We start from the raw sequence: 23,759 nt of genomic DNA on the forward strand, positions 1-23,759 counted from the left end.
GACATGGAGGCGGATGTGCTCTGTTACCAGCTTTGGCTGTTCTGAGTTTACACCCTGCACTTAACCCGCGAAATGGATTAGAGCTCGAAGGTGGAAGACCCAGGGACCTCTGAGACCTTGAAAAACGCTGGCCGTTTCCTTTGGAACAGTTTCTCAGCTTGTCATGATCCTGTGGTGGTCCCCAGCAAACAGGGCTTTTCTAATTTTCATCGCTCTTTGCCCGCCACTCCGGGGTACTGGAGGGGCCAGTGGTTGACGCCGCCTGTGTCGGTGACCGTGGCCGCAGCCCTGGACCAACAGCGCTTACCCACCGGAGCTGCCCACCGACAGGCAGAGGCACGGTGGCGCATCAGTGCTGCACTTTATTTAGCTTCTTAGGGCAAATTACCCCGAATCACTGATTTCTCAAGTAAATGACAGCCACCCGAAACTCACCCTTGAGGGAGTCTGAACCATATTTTGAATGTTGGTAACTTGGGCAGTAAGGTGGTTACCTCGCAGCCACCAAGTTCTTTCTTTCCTCTCTTCCATCTGCTTTACCTGCGCCTCTCTTCACGGAACCCCCCCCCCAACTCCAGGACTTGGGGTGGCTTTCCTCCAGCACCTGCACAGAGCCGGTGGGGATACTCATTTTCCAATGGTTGCTACGTTTCCTGATCAAGGCAGCTGCGGCCAGCGATGGCATCACCTGTGGAAAGAATATGTGGTTTTTAGAAGGAGAAACAGTGCATCTATTTGACAGACCTGGGGCAGTTACTGTCTGCTAAGATTTCCACTACAGATGCAAGAAAAAAGTGTCCTCAAGCTTTCTGTCTGTCTGATTGTGGCAGCCCAGGTTGAATGGGGGAATACAGGGAAGAATTGCAGCTCATAAATAACCTTGTGAACGGTAAACGCCTCCTTTATTCCAAAGAAGAATTTACAATTAAAAAAAAAGGGGTGGGGGAACAGATTCAGGGATTCTCTTTGAGCTTTACGAACATCCTTTTGGTCGCTTTAAAGCAAACCATCATTTGGTGCGCCTGCTCTTTTTGCAGCGACGTCTCAGGGAAGAAGTGGCCCTTTAAGAGGCACCTTCATAGCTGTTCAGATGGGATTGGTTGTTCCCTTCAATATGGGTTCCCCCGCCAGCCCCCGAAATAAGTCGGGGCTGGAAAGTAAGGAGCTTTCCTTTTGTTGTTTCAGGTCTTTCTGAATAATCACCAAGCGGCCGAAGGTCACCCGCAAATGGTTATCTTACGACTGTTACGCCACATCATCCGTCTGGTGTGGAGGATGCAGTGACAGCGGGTTCCTCACGGAGCCGGGATGTGCGGACATTTTGCTCGTTCAGACCGACAAGCGCAGCACCTCGGTGTCTCGGTGTCTCGGGTGCCCTTGCTGTGCAGCCCGAGGTCCCTCGCTGGAGGGGGCGGGCGGGGAGCCTGCCAGCGTGTCCGAGCTGCACGTGGACCTGACCTTGTCTTTCATCATCACCACGCAGCCGAATTTCTAACAGAAGCGTGTTGTGAATGTAAATGAGGGAGGATTCTCTTTTTAAACAATGTACAAATCATGGTTCTTTGGAGCAGGATTTTATGCAAGAATGGTGTTTACATGCCGTTTTTTTTTCCCCCCCACCTTCTTTGATAAGAACAGGTTTTTCAAAAAGGAAACGGAAACTTTTTAACCAACTCGTGAGTGATTTTTGTACTAAAATTTTAAGAACCTTTTGCCTACTCTCAGAGGATTGTGTAAACTCCACAGTGGAAACTGAGCCAGCTGATTTATAAAGCTGCCTTAGTTTATTTTTAGAGGTCACCGTATAGCATTTTTAAACAGGAGAGGTATGATGGGGCCCCTCCCTTCCCTGCCATTGCTTCTTGGACCTTTTTTTTTTTTAAGTCATTATTATTAATACCAAAAAAGTTCTCCTGAAATGGAACTGGTAAAAGGGGCAGAGGGGTCTCTTGTCAGCCTGTATTGACGTGCCACTCCCATTTTGTAAATATCTACTTACCTCCTTAAATTCAGTTGCATCTGTGGCAAAATTTCAGACTCTCTTTGTGTTTCTCCTTACGTCCTTTGGCGATGCTCCTCCAGCCTGTTGGACACTGATGCACACATTTGGTCCAGTGTATTTTCATGGTCAAAAGTATAATTGGGTCTGAACATGAGTTAGTATCTGCCTGTTTGTCTATTGGTAGCTTACTCACTGGGAGGTGCTCGATGTTGGTTTTCGTTTGGTTTTGACGGGCTTGTCGTTTAGAAGTGTTCTGAAGAAGCAATGGCAGTCATAACACAAGGTATGCACTGTTGGCTTTTCTGGTTGCAGGCCTTCCCATATCACAGGACGGATTCTCAGCCTGAGGCCCCAGGTGGTTCACATGCCCACGTGCAGCCGAGTTCCGTCGAGGTATCCAAGCTCGAGCCCTTGTGGGAATGGGCGCAGGCTATGGGCGGGACTTGAGACAGCTGTTTCCTGGGCATCCTGGCTTTTTGTCCAACTCAGAGTTCATCTGGCTTTTGATGGCTAACACTCGGTTCCCACTCTCTGAAATACAGACTTAATTATGCTCTCAGCAGTTCCATAAAAAACCCCGTTGGACACAAGTCTGAAATGGTCCCTTGGCCTTCTGACAGATGTCTGTATCACTTGTTCCACTTCCCTTGGGACGGCTGGATTTCGTCAGGCCCCCTTCATGCAGCCACTTCTGTTGGGAGAGAATGGAAGCCCACGAGTTGGTCAGTCTGGCAGAGAATGGAAGGCCACGAGTTGGTCAGTCTTTTCAAAGGCAGTTAAACTACTGGGGAGACCCAAGAAAGATTAGGGAGCATTGAAAGAGGGGAGGTGGAGATCGTTCTGTGAACCCCATCACTCTTAGAGTTTTAGAAACCTCAGATCATTAAACAGCTTTTTAAAAAAAGATATGTGATTTTTTTCAGATGAGTCAACAGTGCCAACAACAGCTATCGTATTTGCTTTTGGCCCATCGAGAACCAGTGTTTTCACGTTATCAGTTGGAAAAATTGATTCATTTTTGTATCTTCATAATTTTATATAAGTATATATATATATATGTTGCATATACACTTTCTTCTTAGGTAGAGATATTTGACTCCAAATATTCTTCCTTCTAAAAGTTTTCTTTTCCCCAGATATCTTCTTGGGGTCTTGAATTGTTTTAAAGCTGTGTTGAGTCTCAGCTTGTGTCCTTGACATGTCTTGAACCCCTCTGCAGGGTCCTCAAGTCCACGCGGTTGTTAAGGTGGTTGGTGGAATTGCAGCCGTGGGCCTGCTGGACACACACACCAAAGACGTATTTGGTTCTGGGCCGCTCCCCTCCCAGGATCCCTATACGGGCCAGTCTCTCGGACTGGAGCACTTTATTCTGTTCCTTCAGCCCTGGTGCCCGGGGGCTGAGTGCTCGCTCGCCCACGTGCAAGTTTACCTCGGGCTCGGCTCGGCGGCCCCCAGGCCCCCGGGCTGGCCGTGGAAGCAGCTGGTGAGGAAACTAGAGATTCTATGAATTGTAGAAGTATTAAGAGGATGTTGCCCCAGGACTTAAGAGAGGTGACTGGACATCTCTGTACTGTACGTATCTGTTTATCAAGATGCCTCCCTGCAGAAAGTATACCCACTGTGGGTGTACCTTTGACTTCTTATTTTTCCTTTCTTTGACTTTTTATAGAGAAAAAAATAACTCGATCCCTTTTTGGAAACTGAATGCGGGTTTTGTGCCTTGACCACCTCGTCTCACGTGAGGTTTGTAGAAAGTGTCCTGTGACTTTTCACAGAAATGCAATAAACACACACGAAATTAACTTCAAGAGTGAATCTGCAAATCACCTGGACTCCTGTTTATGAAGAATTTTTTTTTTTTTCTTGGTTGTGGAGAAACCAGGTGAAAATTTCTTCCGAGTTAAAAAAACAAAAACAAAATGTACACAGTAGACGACAGCCGTCTCCTGTTTCCCCTTCTTAATATTGTATATATTTTGACTATTTATTAGATTAGGAAGTCTTACTTTACTTATCAACTGAGCCAAACGTCTGTGTGCAATTATTATGTTTCCTTTACCTTTCTTGTAAGATTTTGTACAGCATAAATGAGTAAAAAAAAAAAAAAAAAAAAATTCACTGTTTTTACTAAACTTTTTCAGAATTGAGGGTTGTAAATATTGTAGATTCTTTTTCTGTGTAATGTGTCCTACTGTTTCATGATGCTGTAACTTGTAGAGATGTTGTATATTTATTTCCAGCTTATTTAATGTCTTAAATTCTGAAAAGTGTTGACCTCCCTGACCCCTAGCCCCTGCTGTCCTGTTAGTTGCTTTAACTCGAGGTGGCCACTGGTTACCTCACTGCAGGCCACGCGGTCTCCCCGGGGTGGCCCTCCAGCTTTGGTTCCTGGTATTTCTAGTCAAATGGGTTTAGATTCGTAGAGTTTGCTGTCCTCATGATGAAGTTTGTGTTTAGACACCAGTGAGAGACCATAAACCTAGCAGGCTGTCAAATTCTACTCTAGAACTTTCCAGTGACTTTCTCTTGTTCCCAAATGGCTAGCTTCTCATGGAAGCAAATGCTGTTAACTCCAGGCCGTATTTTAAAGCCAAAATATATACGTGTGTGTGTGTGTGTGTGTGTGTGTGTGTGTGTGTATGTGGGGCGGGGGGGGGGGGCAGGCAAGAAGTTCGTTCGGGTTTTTCCATTACATCTTATGGAGAAACCCGAACGAACTTCTTTTGGGCCAACCCAATATGTGTTATTGGCAGTTGGGAAGGATTTTTTCCATTGAAAATTTATCCCTGACAATACTATGTTCAGAGAAATGGAAACGTCGTCTTCTGGAGGTGCCGTCGTGAGATTGTTGAGGGCAGGGGCCGGGCAGGATGAGGCACAGTGGGACCAGTGGCCCCTGCTTCCAGAGACACATCAGGACCTCTTCACACCCCTAACCCCTCCCTGGCAACTGATGAGTAGTTGAGTTCCCGCCACCCTCTCTGTGGCTTCCTGTGCTTTGAGGTGCGAACTAAACTGTGTGTCTTCAGGAACTAATTGTACAGCCCCTGCCCTGAACCATTCGGTCCCTGCATTTGATCCACCTGCTTCTTCAGGGTGACGCTTTCCTTCTGCTTCTCCAGAGCCTTCGAGAGAGGTTGGGGGCCCCACTGGACTGGCTGTTAAGAAGTGGAAGCTTGAAAGAGACTTCCTAGCGGTTCTGTGTCGATGGCTCTGTCATCCCTGCTGATTTAGCCTGATGCCTGCGTGTGTCCACCCCGCACACGCGTGTGTGCAGGAATGTGACCATGCGTGTCGCTAAACCAGCTGGGGTAACTCCTGTCTTGCTCCAAACAGCATTGTGTGCAAGAAGCAGCCTCAAGCTCCCGGCTAAGTAACTTGACTACTTTTATTTGGGAATTTCAGACTTTAGAAGCTCTCTTAACGTTTTATGTCCAGGTTCTGTGACCACCAGTTACTGTATCAGAACTCATCAGGTACTACTCATGTATAAATAGCACTGATCTGTCTGTATACTGATTCATCACTAACTTGTTTCCTAGGACCCAGCATATTGTAGCATATGTATTGCAATTTCCCTGGCTTACTTGTGTTTTGCACTGATGAATTTTGACAGGGTAATTGCCACTTTACTTGTGCAATACTGCTGTAAATAACTGCAGATTTTTTTTTTTTAAAGAAACTTGATCTTTTATGTTCTTAATGAATTTTATATAAATAAAACTTTCAACTAGTTTTGGTGAGCTGTTTGATTTGTTTCACGAAGTGGTGGAGAAACAGCTGAAATATGGGTGTATACACGCCCACACTCTGCCCTTATCAGTCATAGAATGTATTACGGACACTCAGATTTCGTGAATTCTCGCTTGAAGTCAATTCTGTGTAGTATACTTAAAAGCAAACCACTCTTTAAAGTTTTGAAGTGGCTGGGGAGAGCGACCGCAGTTTTCTGCCCACGTAGTCAGGTATGACTCAGCACCTGGATGGGGGGTGGTACTAGGTGACAGATGTGAACTGTATTGATTAGTGATTATAGCAGATTACCCTGCCATCTCACCCCATCTCACAGTTTGAAGAAAATTCAAAGGATGGAAGTCTGGTTTGACTCTAATAGAAAGCTGTTCTATAGCACCTGCTCGAAGCCACGAATCAACAGGTGCCTGGACGTGTGTGTGTGTGTGTGTGTGTGTGTGAGAGAGAGAGAGAGAGAGAGAGAGAGAGAAATCACTGCCATCTTACAAGGGTCCACGGAGTTTGGAGAGACCTGTGCTGCGTGGTAGGTGTGAACTAGTTTAGGAATGGCAGAAATAGGCTGATTTGGGGATATAGGTTATAAAATCCTAAATAAATTATGTAATTTGCCACTTTTGCTCTGAAATAAGTGCTGGGAAAGTTAAAGCCTGGGTGAGCTTTGTTTTAAGCTGGTGATGGAGTAATGCCTTTCATTTTCATTAGGCAAGCAGTACATGTGTGTATATATACATTTATTTCAAATCAAGTGGTGGTTCTGGCTCGTTGCTCATCCTGCTTCCTCAGCAAGGCAGGAGTTTGGATTTTTCCAGCCCATTTTCTCTGCTCTGTGTGTGTGTGTGTGTGTGTGTGTGTGTTTACTTATTCAGCAGTCTTGCTTTTCTGTAAACGCTGTACAGTCAGTATGTGGTTCTGACTTAGCGGGAGGTCATAGGTTTTTCCGTAGTGACTCCATTCTAACCACTGCGCACAGGAATAAAAGCTCCTTGCCTGGTGTCCTGCTATGGCTTTTCTGCATCTTCGGCGCTGCCCGGTCCCTTCTTCACCAACCTGCAGGAGAGGTGCCGGCTGATGGTTCAGGGTGGTGGGATTAGCGGCTTCAACAGACTCACAGGTGCTGCCAAACTGGCTGTTCTGCTTCACACGACCACCCGCTGACATCTGCCAGGCGTCGCAAGATGATACCAGCCTGGAGGGGGAAGAGGGGTGCTGTTGTCTGAATTCAGATTTTCTACTTTCAAAGAGGATGATCTTTTCAGACACTGTGGGCATCTGCTTTTTCTCCTAAAGGCCTTTGCTTCTTTTCGGTTGGGTTTTTTATTTTTCCTATTGATAATTAGCTCTTTGTATATTCTGGGTAAAAATCTCTTACCTCTTGGAAATACATTTCCTCCAGTCTTGGTATCTTTTTTTTTCTCAACATTTTATTGTGGAGATTTTCAAACATACAGAAAAGTTGAAAGAATGTACAGAGAACACCCGTATACCCACCACTTAGATTCTGCCTTTCACATTTTACTTCCTTGATTCTGTATCTCTCCATCCATTCTTGCATCACCTTGTGACGCATTTCAAAGGAAGTCGTCGTCATCAGCAACCTTATCCCGGAATACTTCAACACGTATATCATTTAGAGTTCATTAATTTTTTATAAACTTTTCCTGAGATAAAATTTACAGGTAATACAACAACTCTTAAGTATGCATTTGCTAAGTTTTGTGTTTTTTATTGTTTGTTTGTTTTTTTCTTGTGGTACGCGGGCTTCTCACTGCTGTGGCCTCTCCCGTGGGATCCCGGAGCACAGGCTCCGGATCCGCAGGCTCAGCGGCCATGGCTCACGGGCCCAGCCGCTCCGCGGCACGTGGGATCTTCCCGGACTGGGGCACGAACCCGCGTCCCCTGCATCGGCAGGCGGACTCTCAACCACTGCTCCACCAGGGAAGCCCAACATTTGCTAAGTTTTGACCAAGGGTGCAGATGTCACCCAAACCCCTATCAAGATAAGGGACATGACCATCACTCCTGAAAGTTCCCTCGTGCTCCCTCTGAGGCAGTCCCTCCCCTCTTGCCTCCAGGGGTGACCTCAGTTCTGATTTGATTTTTTTCCACCATAAATTACTTTTTAGGTAGAGTTTGAATGGGATCATGCAGTATGTGGTCTTTTGTGTCAGATTTCTTTTTTGCTCAGCATAACGTTACAATCATCACTAATTTCCTTTTTCTTGCTGAGTAGTAGTCTGTTGTATGAACAGACCACACTTTCTCTGTTGTCTTATTAATGAACACCTGAGCTCTTACATTTTGGGCTAGGATGAATAAACTTTCTACGAATATTCTTGAACACATCTTTTTGTGAACGTAGGTTTTATTCCACTGCATGTCTTCGAACTGCTGTGGTGTATTTGATGTAGTTCTCACCACTTTAGAAGTCAGATTTATTAATCTTACTTAGGTTTCTGTATTTTGTATTTTAAGAGCCCTTCCCTAGGCCAAAGTTTTAAATATATTTAGTGATATATTCTTCATGTAACGCTACAGTTTGTTTTCGTCTTTAACCCACCTGGATTTTTTTTTTTTTTAATGCTATAATGTGAATCTAACTTTATTTTTTTCCCCCATAGACAGCCAGGACTGTCGTCTTTTCTTCACGTGAAATGGCTCTTTGACATCTACCAAATTCTCCTATTATGTGGTTCTGTTTCTCAGCTCTTCTTTTTTCCAGTGATCTTTTTGTTTTCATCTACATTATGCTAATTACTGTGGTTTCGTAATATGTTTTGAATTTCTCGTCTTTATTTTTCAAGATTGTCCTGGCCGTTCCACATTTTGTCTTTCACGTGCATTTTGGAATTAGCTTAAGCTTCTTGACAAGTTCGGTGAGTGTCTTAATTTGGGACTGCAATGACCATATTCATTTAGTGAGCGTTGCCATTTTTCCAAGACGTTTTCCAAGGCAGCCAGCTCGTATTTTCATCTATTAGGCTTCTTTTTGATGATGTTAGTGCACTTGACTTTTCTTTCCATACATCCTGCACATTTTTTTTTTTTTTTTTTTTTTTTACGGTACGGGGGCCTCTCACTGTCGTGGCCTCTCCCTTTGTGGAGCACAGGCTCCGGACGCGCAGGCTCAGCGGCCATGGCTCACGGGCCCAGCCGCTCCGCGGCATGTGGGATCCTCCCGGACCGGGGCACGAACTCGCATCCCCTGCATCGGCAGGCGTATTCTCAACCACTGCGCCACCTGGGAAGACCCCTGCAAGTTTCTTGTGAGCTTTTCTCTAGGGGGAGGGATGGGGGTCAGCCAGCATCCAGCCCACCCACTCCCCCCATTCTTATTGCCACCACAGTTGCTCTTTGTGTGCCTCCCCCCCACCGTTGCCTTCCACCTTTGAAACTTTCCTTGCCCCCAGGACAGCCGACGGCAGCCGTGGCCTAAGCTGGGCCAATCCAGCACTCTTCCCCAGCACTTTGAACCTAGAGCAAGCGAGGCAAGAAGGGGCTGACGGGAGTGCAGCATCCTTGCAGCTGGGTAGGCAGGGAGGCACATGCGCATTCCCTGGCCGTGGTGCCTGCCGGGCGTGCCTGTGCCTGGTCTCCACGCTTCCTGTTTGTTCCTTGAGCGCAGGGCCCCTCCCATGAGTTCTCTCTGTGCTAAGTCAGATGCTGTTGCCGGCAGCCTGAAGCGCTGACTCATTCCTACCTGTCAGGAAAGACTGAGTCAAGGGTTGTTAGGAGTCCCCCTATGAACTACGAATTCAGAAGGTGTGAGGTGATAGGTTGAGATAGGCTGGGCGAGACCAGAATGGGGCTGTGAGAAGAAGGGAAATGACAAGGGAAAAGGATGCTCTCTCATTGTCTCACTTCTACCACCGGGCCTCCTTTGCCTGAAACCTCTCTTTCCTGAGGCAAGCCCTAAGTCCTTAGGCAAGCCCTAAGTCACTTCTACCACCGGGCCTCCTTTGCCTGAAACCTCTCTTTCCTGAGGCAAGCCCTAAGTCCTTAGGAGAATTTAGTACCAGGAAGAAGACACAGTAGAAGGCCCTTGTTTCTGGCCTGTTATCCCGTTTATGACATGCATTTCCAAAAGGGATTCGGGAAGGTGAAACTATACTAGCCGCTCAGCTGTCTCCTTACGGCAGATTTTGGGAGACTTGGCTCTATAGTAACCCCTCAATCTACTGACTAAACAAGATCAAACTTGGGGAGCCATTCTCACAATACACCCTAAAGGGCGTGGGCTTCCTGGCCCGGAAGGACATCAGAGAGCTTATACCACCTGGTTACATTTTTAGCCCTCTAGGTGGTCATTTGTCTAAGCAATTTATTCAATCCAAGTATGTGTATTAAGATCCTACCATCTCCCAGGTGCAGATAAAAATATAAACGTGCTTAAAACTCAGACATGCTACTATTGCTCAGGGTCTCCAGGCCAGTAAGCGGAAAGACCACAGTAGAATTCTGTACTGGAATTGCAGAGGGAGCTGTTTCCGGAGCTTGGAGAGTGAGAGACCCGCAGCTCCCCTGGGTGTCTCGCCCAACCCCCATCCGGCTCCCAGAGCCCCGCACCCTAACCCCCATCACCTGTTGTGACAACGAACCATTGGGCACCTGGTATGTGTGAGGTCCTGTTCACAGCACCCCATCATCTCAGAACAAACAAACAGCCCTTTAAAGAAACTGCCCTTACGACCCCAGGTGCCGAGATAGGGAAACTGAGTCACGGGGCATTTAATCTGCTTGCCGAGGGTCACCGAGCTCGTGGGTGGCAGAGCTGGGGTGTGAAGCTGGGCAGTGTGGCTCTGTCACCGCACCTAGGTCTACCTGTTCCTCCGTCCCCCTCTCAGGTCCCAGCAGAGCAGGTGTGGGAGGCTGAGACCAGGCAGGGTCTGCCTTGGAGGGGATGCCCGTGAGGCTGCCGGCCTCAGAAGAGTTCCAGGCATTCTGGGGACTCACGTCATTGTGGCCTGGTCCAAATCCACCTCGTGGGGGAGGGAGGGGGTGGGCACTCCAGACCCCAGGCTTTGCCTGCATCCCTGGCCACCAGGGCATTTCAGCTTTACCAATGGCTCGCCTCCCTCTGGAGGCCCAGGTCCTGCATTTCTTGCCTCAGACCTCCTGCAACTCTTGGTGACCTTGCCTGAGGGCCTGCTGTTGACGTGTGGGTTGTCCCAGGAGTGCTGGGTATGGCCCGAGCCTGCTGCCTGCTGCCAGTTGCCCTGTAAGGCGTGGCCTCGGTCTGGGGGGAGCTGTGCCCCCCTCATTCTTTGCCCGCTGTCCCACTCATGCCACCACCAGGGTGGAGCAGCTCCCAGACATTTGTTCACACGTAAGGCCATGTTAGTGGCAGCATCCTGGTGCCAGGGTGATGGAGCACAGGGGTCACAGAACCCCAAGGGTGGTCTCTTCACTAGAACGTAGAGTGAGTGAGGTAGGTCCGGGACAGCCTGGCGTGTATCCGTTGGGAACAGGATCCACTCTCCCCCATTCGCCCTGGAACCTTCGCCCCCAGACCTGGAGCAGGAAGATGTTCCCCAGAGCTTCCCCGGCCCGCAGCAGCCTACCATGCGATGCCTCTGCTCCGGCTCTGCAGTGCCAAAGCCCCTGCACGGTCAGCTCTCCTCTACCTCTTGCATCTCACTGGCCTGCTCACTGTTTCATTTGTTTTTCTGCCCACTGTTTTTTTTCCTAAGACTTTTTTTCAATGTGGACCATTTTTAAAGTCTTTATTGAATTTATTACAATATCGCTTCTGTTTTACGTTTTGATTTTTTGGCTGCGAGGTATGTGGGATCTTAGCTCCCCAACCAGGGACCGAACCCACACCCACTGCATTGGAAGGCAAAGTCCTAACCACTGGACTGCCAGGGAAGTCCCCTCTTCTCTCTTTTCAAAAAAAAAACGTATGGAGGTACAAATACGTACAGTCAAGTGCACAGTTTTCTCGACAAACTTTGACTCATGTCTATAGCTGAGGATTCATCTCCCCAGTGAGGATGCAGAATCCGACCAATTTAAAGGGACAGCAGTTCAGTCCTGCTGCCCAAGGCCCAGGCTCACTCCTACCCTGTCCTCTTGCTTTGGGGGCCCTGGGCCGGGAGCCATCTCTGCAGAGGCATGAGGAGAGGCTGGGGTTCTGGCTGGGGTCTCCCAAGGGCATCCAGCGGCCTCTTAAGGCCCCTCTAACAGGAAAGAACTTGTGGCTCTGTCAGTAACTCTTCCCCCCGTTATTCAACCGTGACCTTCATGTCAATATGTGTCATTATTTGTGCTGAGAAGCCTGACACAGAAAGCCCTGGATGTGGAAGATCTGGCTTTTTTTTTTTTTTTTCCTATACATTTATTTATTTTGGACTGTGTTGGGTCTTCCTTGCTGTGCCCAGGCTTCCTCTAGTTGGGGATAGCCGGGGGGCTACTCTTCGCGGTGCGTGGCCTCTAGGCACGCGGGCTCAGTAGTTGTGGCGCACGGGCTTAGTTGCTGTGCGGCATGTGGGATCTTCAAACCCGTGTCCCCTGCATTGACAGGAGGATTCTTAACCACTGTGCCACCAGGGAAGTCCCCTGGCTCATTTTCTTAAAAAGTAGATCCTTTCTGTTACCTTGACATCCGGACCATTGGAAGAGGAGAGCCAGGCGCCAACGCTTTTTCAGTCGTTGGATAGCATTCTGAAAAGCTATCTGGGGAACAAACATTTTTCCTTCTTCTGTCAGCATCCAGGAAATCTCTATCCCATTTAAGTGTAGGTGAAAGGATTTTATTGTCTTTAACTCAGATAGTCTGGAAAAATGTTGCCTTCATTCCTTCACGTATTCATTTGACCAACAAGTGTTTATTGAACGTCTGTTATGTACCAGACACGATTGATTCCAAGTGCTCAGGACTCAGCAGGAACCAGGCTGCTGAGACCCCTGCCCTCCTGGGGCTTACATTCAGTGGGGCTGAGGGGCGTAAGACAAACAGGTGAACAAAAGGTGCAGGAAATAAACGAGGCCAAGTGTAGGGGAGCAGGTCTGGTGATGCAGCGGGTCTCGTGGTGCAGAGGGTCTGGTGGTACAGCTAAAGCAAGGAAGGCCTTTTCTCCGAGTCCTCAGGATGAGCCAGGAGCAGCCAGCCAAGAGCTGGGAGAAGAGACCAGACAGAGGGACCAGAGCCGCGGAAAGGAGGCCGGGAACAAGCACGGTAGGGAACGGTTGGGGGCTGGGCTGCAGGGCCAAGTGGACCACATCCTAGAGACGGGCTCCCTTTAAATTCACAGGGCAGTGGAGGCCTTTTGTTACAGAGCCAACATAATCCAATCTGAATTCTTTGAGAAAGATTCCTCTGAATTCCAGACTAAGGGAGATGGAAGGGACATGACGGCTGACTGTGATGTGTGATCAGGGGTTTTCCTCTTGTCATAAAGGACACGATTGGGACAAATGGTAAAACCTGGATCAAATATGTAGGTTAGATAACAGTATTGTATCAAGGTTACTGTCCTGATTTTGACCCTTGAACCACAGTCGTTTAAGAGAATGTGCTTATTCTTAGGAGACACACACTGAAGCTTGTTCAAGAGTGAGGGGCGTTGCCTGTCTGCAGTGGAGCCTTAAACATTCAGAGAAACATATCACAGGCGTACATGTGGGTTATATCTTAGGGGCGTGGGACAAGGATGAAGTAAATGTGGCAAAATGTCAACATTTGGGGAATCTGGGTGGGGACTGTAAGGAAATTGTTTACACCATCTTGCAACTGTTTTGTAAGTCAAAATACATTTTTATTTTATGTCAGAATAAAAAATGAAAAATTTAAGACCCCTCTGGCTGCACCTGGATGGTGGTAGTGAACAGAAGTGTAGGCGCAGGGGACGGTCAGGGGTCCTCCCAGGAGGCCTGGGACCTGGTCCTGGACCCGAATGGAGGGAGAGATGCTCAAGGCGAGAGGAGACAGACAGGTCCTCCCAATGAGGAGAGAGAGAGGACAGGATCCTAACTGTGGACTTTGGCCAGAGCGATTGGTGAGAAGAGAAACTGGGTGGAGGGAGGGGTAGGCTGGGGAGGGCTCGTGGAGGGTTCTCTTCTTCTGAGCTGCCAACTCAGCTCAGGGCTGATCCAGAAACAGTGTTATCAGCTCGTTTTAAAGGGCAAATGTTGCGTTTTGGGAAAGAAATCCCAGGCAGTTGGACGGTAAACCATTGGCTGCTTGAAGAAAGGCTACAGCGTAAATACGTAGGTATTTACTTTAATGAAACACTTTTTGCAAAACACAAAGGGAGGAAGTGGGGTCTTTAATCATGAGAGATGGAGGGCGATCCCTGCCACCCTTATGACCCATGTGGAGTATCTACTGAATATGGGCCAGATGCTGCATGGGAAGGGGGGTGGGGAGTCCTCAGCCTTGGAGGACGGTAGACTCCCCCAGGGGGTTTTTACAAACTCCAGTGGGATTCCAGTGCAGTATTTTTTTTAAGCTCCCTGTCCGTGATCCAGCGTGGCAGGGTTTGGGAGCTTTCTCAGGACTCCCGGGGTGACTTCAGAAAGCCTGGGGCCGGCAGCGTCACCCGGGGAGAATGCTCTGAAGGACGCCGCTCCGTAAGGTGCTTTCTGTTCGCTTCAGTTTCTCTTGTAGTTGCAAAGTGTTCGATCCTCGTTTCTGTCTCCCTCTGTCAGTTTGCCCTGGCACAGACATCCACGTGTCCTGCCAAATTCAGGGTGAGCGGGAGGACAGAGTGGGCTGGAGGGCCCAGGGCCAAGGCCGCGGCCTGTTGTAGGTGAGGCCGCCCTAGTCTGTGTGCCTGGGGAGAGCCCCGTCCATCATCAGGTAGGACAGAGCCTCCTAATGACAGCGCCAAAGGGCTCGGCCAGGTCAGAGACGTGGGAAGGGGCCGCCGACGGGGCTCCGCGGGGGCAGAGGTGGGATGGCATCGGCGTGCAGAGCAGGTAATGAACGAAGGTGTGAATGGCAGTGGGCTTGACCCCAGCTCTCTGCAGCTCGGTGGGCGTGGCATTGAGGGCATCTTGGAATTGTCTGGAAGTATCATGGTCCCATGAGAAGCAAAGGCAGGAGGACACACAGCATGCCCTGAGAGCGTGTGCTTAGGTCTGAGGTCTGAGTACTTAGAGAGGAAACATGGCCACCTGTGCTGGGGAAGACATCACAGCCCACATTGCCCCCAGTTGGAATAGGGGCTCTTCAAAGAGATGTCAGCTTGGATTTGCTCAGTGCTGTGCGAGGATGCTGTGTCAGCTGTCCCAGAAACCGCCCTGGGCGAGGCTGCACGGGCTCAGCCTTGGCCCTTCCAAGTCCCTCCCTGGGCTCCACTCCTATCCCCAGGGGTTCAGGCCTGACTCAGGCTCCCAGTCACCGAGCTCTGGGGCCGGCCTTCTGTTGGCTTGCAGGTAAATGCCCTCGTCCCCGCCAGGGGATTTTATTAACTACATTGCAATTGTGTCTCTCTGGCCTTTGAACCGTAAGGGTCAAGGCAGACCCCTGGTCCAGCATGGTCCCTGGCACCCGGCGCACACTCAACCCACGACCGTGGGATGGGCGGGGGGGCAATTAAATGTCTGATTAGGATTCGTGGCAAATCCTCGAGTTTGTTCTTGGCCGCAGAGCACAATTTATACTTTTTGCCACTTAAAAAACGAGTAGTGAGGGCTTCCCTGGTGGCGCAGTGGTTGAGAGTCCGCCTGCCAATGCAGGGGACACGGGTTCGTGCCCCGGTCCGGGAAGATCCCACATGCCGCGGAGCGGCTGGGCCCGTGAGCCGTGGCCGCTGAGCCTGTGCGTCCGGAGCCTGTGCTCCGCAGCGGGAGGGGCCACAAGGGGATGGAGGACAAATGACTGATACTGGCTTGATGAAGGTAGCCTCTTGCAACTCTGGTGACACGTGCATTTTGGAAAATTAAGTTGCTGTCTAAACTCAGTGGCTAGAGTATGAAACAGAAGTCTTCTTTGGTCCTAAGAAAATGACATTTTGATTGAACTAAATCCCAGCAGCCTGGGCTGTTTCCTGGACTCCTCCAGGCTCACTCCTGCGTCACAGGCCTGCTGTCCCCTCTTTCTAAAGTGCTCAGATATGCACAGGGTTGGCTTTTTTAGGTTTCTGCTCAAATGCCACCTGCCTGGCCTTGCCTGCCACCCCATTCAATCCCACCTTCAGTTTCATCCTCTGGGCAGTAAGGCTTTGCACACACTCTCGGAGCCCCAGCGTGAGTGTGTGTTAGAACTCGGGGCACTGGAGTTTGGAGGGGCCGTGGGACAAGAGGGAGGGACCTGGGTCCTCATCTCCGGGGGTCTGGTGATTGGCAAGGCTGTCTGCTCTGTGAGAACTAGGGTTGTGGGGACCCCACCCCTTGCTTCCCCAGCGTCACACACAGTAGGTGTGGAATGACGTAGTTCTCACTTTAGCCGAAGAGTGTGGCAACCCGAGCACCCTGACCAGTTAAGAGAGCACTCAACTGGGTGGAAAGAGGAGAGGCTCCCCATCTCCCTCCAGACCCCTGATAGCCTCCCTTTGTGGGACACGGTCATGTGTGGTCTTTTATTATGCATAGATGGGGAACATCAAGGCAGAAGTTTCTTAAAACTTCCTTCCAGAAGAAATTGGGCTTAAAATACTTGCCCAGCAGATGGCCAGGGCCGCCCTGGGACACTGCATCTCTTATCTGACAGCTGTCCGCGAAAAGGCCGCTGGGAGCTGTTTTCAGAGCATCAGAGGGACTGGGCTTTGGGCCATCATCACGGGTCACGGCCCTGTTGCCTCCATCTGGGTCCAAGCCATGGGACTGACCTGCCTGGTGGAGCTCTGAATGTCTAGACAGACAGACAGGCTGAGATGAGAGGGGACACACTTGCCCCCATGGCTGAAACCTGGTATGAGGTCAGCATGGTTGAGTACACATGAGTCAGGGGAAGGGGATGGGAGGGCTGGGCCCACAGGTCAGGTCTACACGGGGATCTGAAACAGTGGGAAGGAGCCCTGTTTGGATTAACACACACATTCCTGGGTGGCAAATCCCCTTTTCTAAAAGCATAAACACCTGGGAAGGCAGACATAAAGGACTTTCGCCTCAGTGAGTTGTGTATGTCAACTTGTATCAGTAATACCACACTGACTTAAAAATAATCGCAAGGCAAGAACAAAAACACTCACTGTTATAAAACTGGACCTGTGCTGATCAATCAGACAGCCTGGAGCCCCTACCTTCCTCTTCCAGGCTGCCCTTTCCCCACCCTAGGCCCTGCTCTGTGAGTTAGTTCTCATTGAAGCTATAGCAGATGACTCACAGCTCCACGGAGGGCCAGCCTCTCTCCCCGCACGGCTGTGCCCCAAGTCTTTCAGAACCCGTGCAGGTCCAGACCCAGCCTGTGGCCAGCCGAGGAAGGGAAACCTCCCCAGTCGCGTCATCCTCTCAGTGAACCACATTCTGAAGATCCACCACCCTCTCCTTCTCTGACGTTATCACGTCTGGTGCTGGGGGCTGCCCTGGACATCGGTCCCTGTCATGTTTCATATGTACATGTGTACTTGTGCCAACTGCACGTCTGTGACCTTTGGTAGCAGCGTCTCTGGTTGAGTCTGAATACAGTGATCAAAGGCTATGCCTAAGAAAATCATAACCAACAACACAAAGCAGCATTTAGGCCAAAAGAATGTCCCTGTGTGCATGCCTGAGTGTGCGTGTGCGTGTGTGCATGCCTGAGTGTGCGTGTGTGTGTGCGTGCATGCCTGAGTGTGCGTGTGCGTGCGTGTGTGTGTGCATGCCTGAGTGTGTGTGCGTGTGTGCATGCCTGAGTGTGCATGCCTGAGTGTGCGTGTGCGTGTGTGCATGCCTGAGTGTGCGTGTGCGTGTGTGCATGCCTGAGTGTGCGTGTGTGTGTGTGTGTGCGTGCGTAAGCATGCCAGTATGGTGGAGGTTGGGAGGGTCACTCTGATATTTATTGGTCACCTCATTGCACCTGAACTTTTCATGTACTTTCTTCTTTAATGCCCATGTCAGTTTCCAAAGGTACCGATTATCACCACCCAGACATGTGAGTGTATTAGATTTCTAGAGCTGCTGTAACAAGTTACCACAAACGTGGTGGCTTAAAGCAACAGAAATTTACTCATTCACAGTTCTGAAGGCCAGAAATCCAAAATCAAGGCGTCAGCAGGGCTGTGCTCCGTCCGAAAGCTCTAGGGGAGAATCCTTCCTTGCTGTTTCTGGCTTCTGATACCATAAGTCAGGCACTCCTCAGCTCATGGCTGCCTCACTCCTTCCTACCTCCACCTCCACTGTCACACGGCCTTCCCCTCTGTGTGTCTTGTGTCTCCTTTCTGTCTCTCGGTCATGGGATTTAGGGCCCTACCAAGCAATCCAGGACTGTCTCATCTCAAGATCCTTGACTTAATTACATCTGCGAAGACCCTTTTCCCAAATAAGGTCACATTTATAGGTGCCGGGGATTAGGACATGAGCCTGTCTTTGGGGGGCTACAATTCACCCCACTCCACGGGGTGATACTTAACACGTATTGGCACTTAATTTGCCCCAGGCCCTGTTTTGTGCTTTATCTGAATCATCTCGTTTAGTCTTCACAGCGACTTGAGGAGACAGGTACAAATTATTGTCCTTATTTTTACAAGTGGAGATACCAAAGTGCCGAGAGGGGAAATAAGTCTCCGGGGTCGTGCATCTGGAAAGTTGCAGAAGCTGGGCAGTGGTTCTGCAGAGCCTGCTGGGAACCCCACCACCCGGCCTGGCTCTCAGAGCTCACGCATGGCTGCGCCTCCCTCCTATTCAGGGCTTTCTATCCTCATCCTTGGTGACATCTACATCCTATCAGATGGACCGTGCAGCACCTTAACCCACCTCAAATCTGGATTCCAGACACAGGTCCTCATCCTCCCATGCCTGCCACTCAAGTTCCCCCACTGCCCCATTCCTTCCATTTCAATGCACTGAGCCCCACCCCTGCCACAGGCCTCTCCGCTGGCCTCTCTTCCCTCCCCGCTGGCCTCTCTTCCCTCCCTACTGGCCTCTCTTCCCTCCCCATCCAGCCTCTGCTCCAACATGGATTTCCTCAGCAACTCAGCCTTTCTCTTGTAGGTTACAGCCCCTTGGCAAAATACCAGCCCTAAAGGAACCCTCCCGTCTGCCTTCTTCTTGCCTGTAGCAGAGCTGTTGAGTGTTTTGGGGGTAATCACACAATAGGGTTGGCTGCTTTGCTCTAAATCCAGGATCTCAGTCTGGGCACATCCCGCAGTACCGCCAGGCAACCCCACTGCTCTCTCCGCCAGTCCGCTGTCCCACTCCCACTCGAAGATGCTGCTCTCACACCTCCTCCCCCATCCCTGCACTTTCCCTCCAGTTCCAAACTCATCTTGCCAAACTCACCACCCCACCCAGATAGGCACCTCTTCTGCTTCTTCCTTCCTAGACGGATGGAGAAAAGTCTCTCCACCTGTGCTCTGGATTCATCCCTCCAGCTACTCAAGAACTTGGCTCCCTCGGTGGTGTCCTCCCTGCCTTTCACACGGGTCTCCTCCTTTCTCAGACATGCCCCTCTGGTCCTCCTACAGCAACTCCTCCCCTTGACAGCCACCTCCTGATTCCTCGATTCTCTTTCCAAGTCCAGTTTCTCCAGAGTTTGATGCACACACATGGTGCCCAGTTTCTCAACCCCACGCACTCCAGACCCCACAGCAGCCTGGCTCTGTTCCCGATGCTCTCCTGACACCACTGAGTCAAGGTCACCCATGACCCCCATCTTGCTGGGTCCAGCCCCCCTCTGCTTCATCTTAGTCCTTTGTTTGCTCCTTCCTTCTGGAAACACCCTGCTCTCCCAGTTTCCACGCTGAACACTCTCCCAGTTTTCCTCCTCCACTGGCCAGTCCTTCATGGGGTCCTCCTTTTTCTGACCCCTAAGTATTGGTCTTCCTTAGACCCCCTTGGGCCCTCTCTCTTCACCTTCCACACTCACTTCCTAGGCGATGCCATGCAGTGCTCTGGATTTAAATACAGTTCCTATGCCAGTGATCCCAAGTCTGTATCCCCAACCTGGACTTCTCCTTGGAGCCTCCTTCAGACTGGCAGGTTCCACTGCCCACTGCCATCTCCACTAGGTCTCAGACATGGCAAAATGAACACATCCAGGGCAGACGCAGTTGCCCCCTCCAGACCTGCCCCATCCTTTCCCTAGACTTCCCCATGTCAGTCGATGGTACCCCGTCCCCAGGTTTTATAACCCTCTCTTTCTCCTTCTCCCTTCCTACCGACTTGCTCTCTAAAATATATCTTGAATCCACCCTTAACACAGCCTGGGCGACACAGCTCTACCTTCCCAGCCTCAGCCCAGAATACTCTCCGGAGACCCCGCTCTCCTTTCTCTTTCTACTTCCCTTCCCCATTCAAGCTCTTTCCCCCTTAAAGGTCTTGCACACACCATTTTTCTTACCTGGAATGTTCTCTCCTGTTCTTCATCTAAGTGTTAGTTTCCAGTTGCCCATTTGAAGTGGCTGTCGCTAACCACCCCGTCTAGAGTAGGTCCCTCTGGACTGCTTCATTTCTGCCCCTCAGCTATTTTCTTCATCAACATCATGACTTCATATTGTTTTCTTATTTGTCTTGTGACTATTGTGGTTGACTTTCTCACTTGAATAGAAGAGGCAGGGGAGGCCAGGGGATTGCTCACAATACATCTTCAGGACATGGAACAGGGCCTGACCCGTTACACATGCTGAGTGAAGGACTGAATGATGGAAGGAAGAAAACCGGGATTCTAACCACATCTGTCTGATTCCAGAGCTTTGCTTTCTTCTCACATTCCACATGGTAGTCAGAGAGGGCTTCCTGGAGGAAGGGAGGTGGATCCAGAAGGATGAGACCCCCATCCTTTGTCCCCTGCCTTCTGATCACACCAGGTCCCATACTGCTCAGCCCCGATCGTGACGAAATGGCTTTGAGTCTGAGCGGAACTTGTCTCTCCCGTACATCTAGCCTGTGAAAGAAAGAAATTGGATACCAGCTCTTCTAAGACTGCTGCCAGCACCTTCTTTTCCAAGCACAAGTGTTTTCAAACACTTCTATCCTCCAAGCCCCTCCCACCTGCAGCTACCTCCAGGGTTACCCCAGCATCTGGTCCATTCCTCAACATCCTGTAGGTCCTGCTTCAAGGTCCAGCCCCAAACCTCCTCCTGGAACTCTTACCCAACCCTTCCTGAGGACCCTTAGTTCATCAAGCATGTCCCTGCTGTCTCCTGTCTCAGGACTTTGCTTTTCTCCCATGGATTGGCTCTGTCTTGCTAGTTTCTCAGGACTGCAGTAACAGCCAACCCCCAGCACACAGTGGCTTAACACTGGTGGGCATTAACAGGCAAAGGGTTGGGGTTTCATACTGCAAGTCCACCGGGATTTGGTAGAGGCTCTGCTCCCATCGTCCTCATTCAAGGACACAAGCTGATGAGCCTCTACCCTCTAGAGTGTTGCCAGGCATTACGGTGGGAGGAAGGGAATGTGGCATCAGTTCTCCCCAAGCATCCACCCAGAATGCTCCGTGTCACTTCTGCTCCCATATTACAGGCCAGAGCCATCACAGGGCCACACCTAACCCGGGGGGTGAGGAGAGGTGGAGACAAGAGAGTGTGATCCTATGAAGGGCTCCATAGCACAATGAAAACAGTAGTGAATAACCCTCGTGGCCACCACCCCAAGTCAACTGGGAGTTCCCAAAGGCTAGGGGCTGGGTCTCATGCTATCTCTTCCTCACCTAAAACTTGGGCCCAGTTCTGAATGAGCAAGTGTCCCATCTCTAGACCTAGCAAACTCTCCCTTTCCCCTAAAACAGGTTCTGGTGCATGGGATCATTTGGCTGAAGCCGTCAAGACAGCTTCTGATAGAATTTTGGGTGGAATTTATAGGAGCTTACCTCTCCCTGAGCTGTGCTTTTTAGCCACAGACTCCATTTCTTTCCCTGTTCGTGTCCCCATGCCCCCCTCCACTCCCAGCCCCACCCTGAACCTCCAACCTGATCTCTCGAGATCCCAGGCCGGTTCCAGCTCGGGCCATGTCAGATGCACGGGTTGAACAGTCTTGTGCCTGCCCCTGAGAACACAGGACCACGCCTTTCTGTTGGCTACAATGTGTCGAGTACTTCTCAGAGGCCAGGCACTGGATTAAGTGCTTTCTCATATCACCTGATGGTTTCTTGGTGAGAGGCTCTCATCATGAAATCCATTTGACCGATGAGGATACTAAGGAAGGTTCAGAGAGGTTGAAAAACTTACTCTAGGTGTCCAGCTGGTAAGCAAGATCTCTGGGCTCTCCCCCACCAGTCTGACTGCCCACCCCACCTGCCCTGTGACTGGTCCGCGGCTGCAGGGGTGAGTGATGCCAAAGGTCAGCCCTTGGAGCGTGTCGCCAGCTCCGTGGGGAACGAAGTGTTCTCTGTACGGGCTGAAGAGCACAGATAATGGTGGACTTTACCACTCAAGTCAGCAGGGCTAAGTGTGACTTTTCTTCGATAAGCTTGGATTTTATGTCTTTAGGAGCAAACAAACAAACCATAAAATAGCAGTGAGTTTTAATGGGCATTTTGGAGAGCATCCCAGCTCTTGGAGCTCTGCCCAAGGGCAAGAGTGACGGAGGCAGGCAGGGTGGGAGGGGACTGCTCGGCACCTCCCACCCGCTGCCCAGGCTCTGAGCTGAGCCAGCTGGACAAGTGTCTTCACTTCTGAGAGCTTCCCTTTCCTCATCTGAAAAGTGGAAAGGAGTCAGCCTCATTTCCACTCTGTCCATTAGGTACCATGGTAACGACCCAAAGCATCTCCACTTAGAAGGCTCTGTAACGATACAACCGATACTAGTGATAATGTTAACTAACTTATCCTGGCACCGTGTTCCAGACCAGATGCTAAGAACTTTATTATCTTTTACAATCATCCCAGTTTATATATGAAGAAAATGAGGCTTGGGCAAGTTAAAAAATACGCCCAAGTTCATAGTGTTTGTGAGTGATGGCGCTGGGCTAGAGCCCCAGAAAGACTTCCCAGGCCTTGCTCTTAGCCACTAAGCCTGCCACGGAGGGTTGACAGGGATGATGCAGGAGACGACAGCAGTGATAAAGATGGCGATGATGACGATGATGGTGGGGGGGGGATAATTGTGATGACCGATGGCCCCAAGCTCTTTGCTAATTACTTCCCCCATTCTTAGCCTCTTCTAGAGGTCCAAGCCTACCTTGGCTGCCTCACCAGAGGGAATAAGTGGGTTTACCTGAAGGAGGAGGTACCAGGTGCTTGACCAGTCCCGCCCTGGTCCAGTCCCATTTCCTCTCCAGGGAGCTCTGCGAAGTACTAGCAGGTTTGTTGAGGGAGAACCCCTCCCAGGACCCCACTGAGGCAAACTCTGCAGGGCACAGCTCCTGCCGGCCTGAGGCATCTTCCCAACGTGTTGCTCTGACCAGCTGTCTCTCCTCCAGCCTAGAACAGTTCCACATGCCTCATCTCGTCTGCCCAGCCTAGAATGCATTTTCTCATCCTCCCTGCCACGTAAGGTCTAGTCATCCTTCAGGATCCAGCTCAGGAACATGTGGTTGGTCAGTCTGTTCATCCACGCATCAACCATGCATACATGTATATACGCGCCAGGAGTGGATGGTGTAGAGGAAGGAGCACAGGTTGGGTCAGGCTGGTTTAGTCTGTCCTTTCTCAGCTGTGTGACTGGGCAAGTCACCTCCCTGAGCTTGTTTTCTCACCTGTAGAATGTGGACCATCAATGACACTGTGTGAGTGAGTGAAATAATGGCTCATCACAGCCCCACTGTGAACACTGACCCCCTCCCTCCGGTCCCCTTCTATTGATGACGTCTCCTTCCCTCTCCCGCCCTCTCACCCACCTGCACATCCACGGCTTCCCCCCACCGTGGGCTTGAATGGGAGCATGATAATTCAGCAGGTCAGTCATGGCTGCAAGGGAGGCTCTGCAGGCCCTGGGCTGTCTTCTCATCGATCTGTGTCACAGAGGCCTAGGCTAGTTTCCAGGC

At 50.3% G+C, this 23,759-nt stretch overlaps 1 protein-coding gene and 1 non-coding gene across 11 annotated transcripts in view; both read left to right on the plus strand.

Annotated features, from left to right (window-relative positions):
• The window catches only part of BCL2L11 (BCL2 like 11), a 159,276-nt gene that overhangs the window by 40,422 nt on the left and 95,095 nt on the right, over positions 1–23,759 (plus strand). For 5 of the 10 annotated variants that reach the window (XR_010934361.1, XM_067704370.1, XM_067704363.1 and 2 more), the window contains one exon: positions 1,186–5,737. The exons of the other annotated variants lie outside the window; for them this stretch is intronic. Coding sequence is in view for 4 of the 5 variants with exons in the window: in XM_067704370.1 (XP_067560471.1) it covers positions 1,186–1,284 (99 nt within the window). In the remaining variant the exon portion in view is untranslated. Of the gene's footprint in view, positions 1–1,185; positions 5,738–23,759 lie in introns of those variants that run through there. 10 annotated transcript variants of the gene reach the window in all.
• LOC137206294 (small nucleolar RNA SNORA31) lies at positions 726–856 on the plus strand. The gene has a single exon (XR_010934608.1). It is a non-coding gene; the product is annotated as a small nucleolar RNA SNORA31 (small nucleolar RNA).

Source organism: Pseudorca crassidens, chromosome 14, assembly GCF_039906515.1.
Source record: "Pseudorca crassidens isolate mPseCra1 chromosome 14, mPseCra1.hap1, whole genome shotgun sequence".
NCBI lineage: Eukaryota > Metazoa > Chordata > Mammalia > Artiodactyla > Delphinidae > Pseudorca > Pseudorca crassidens.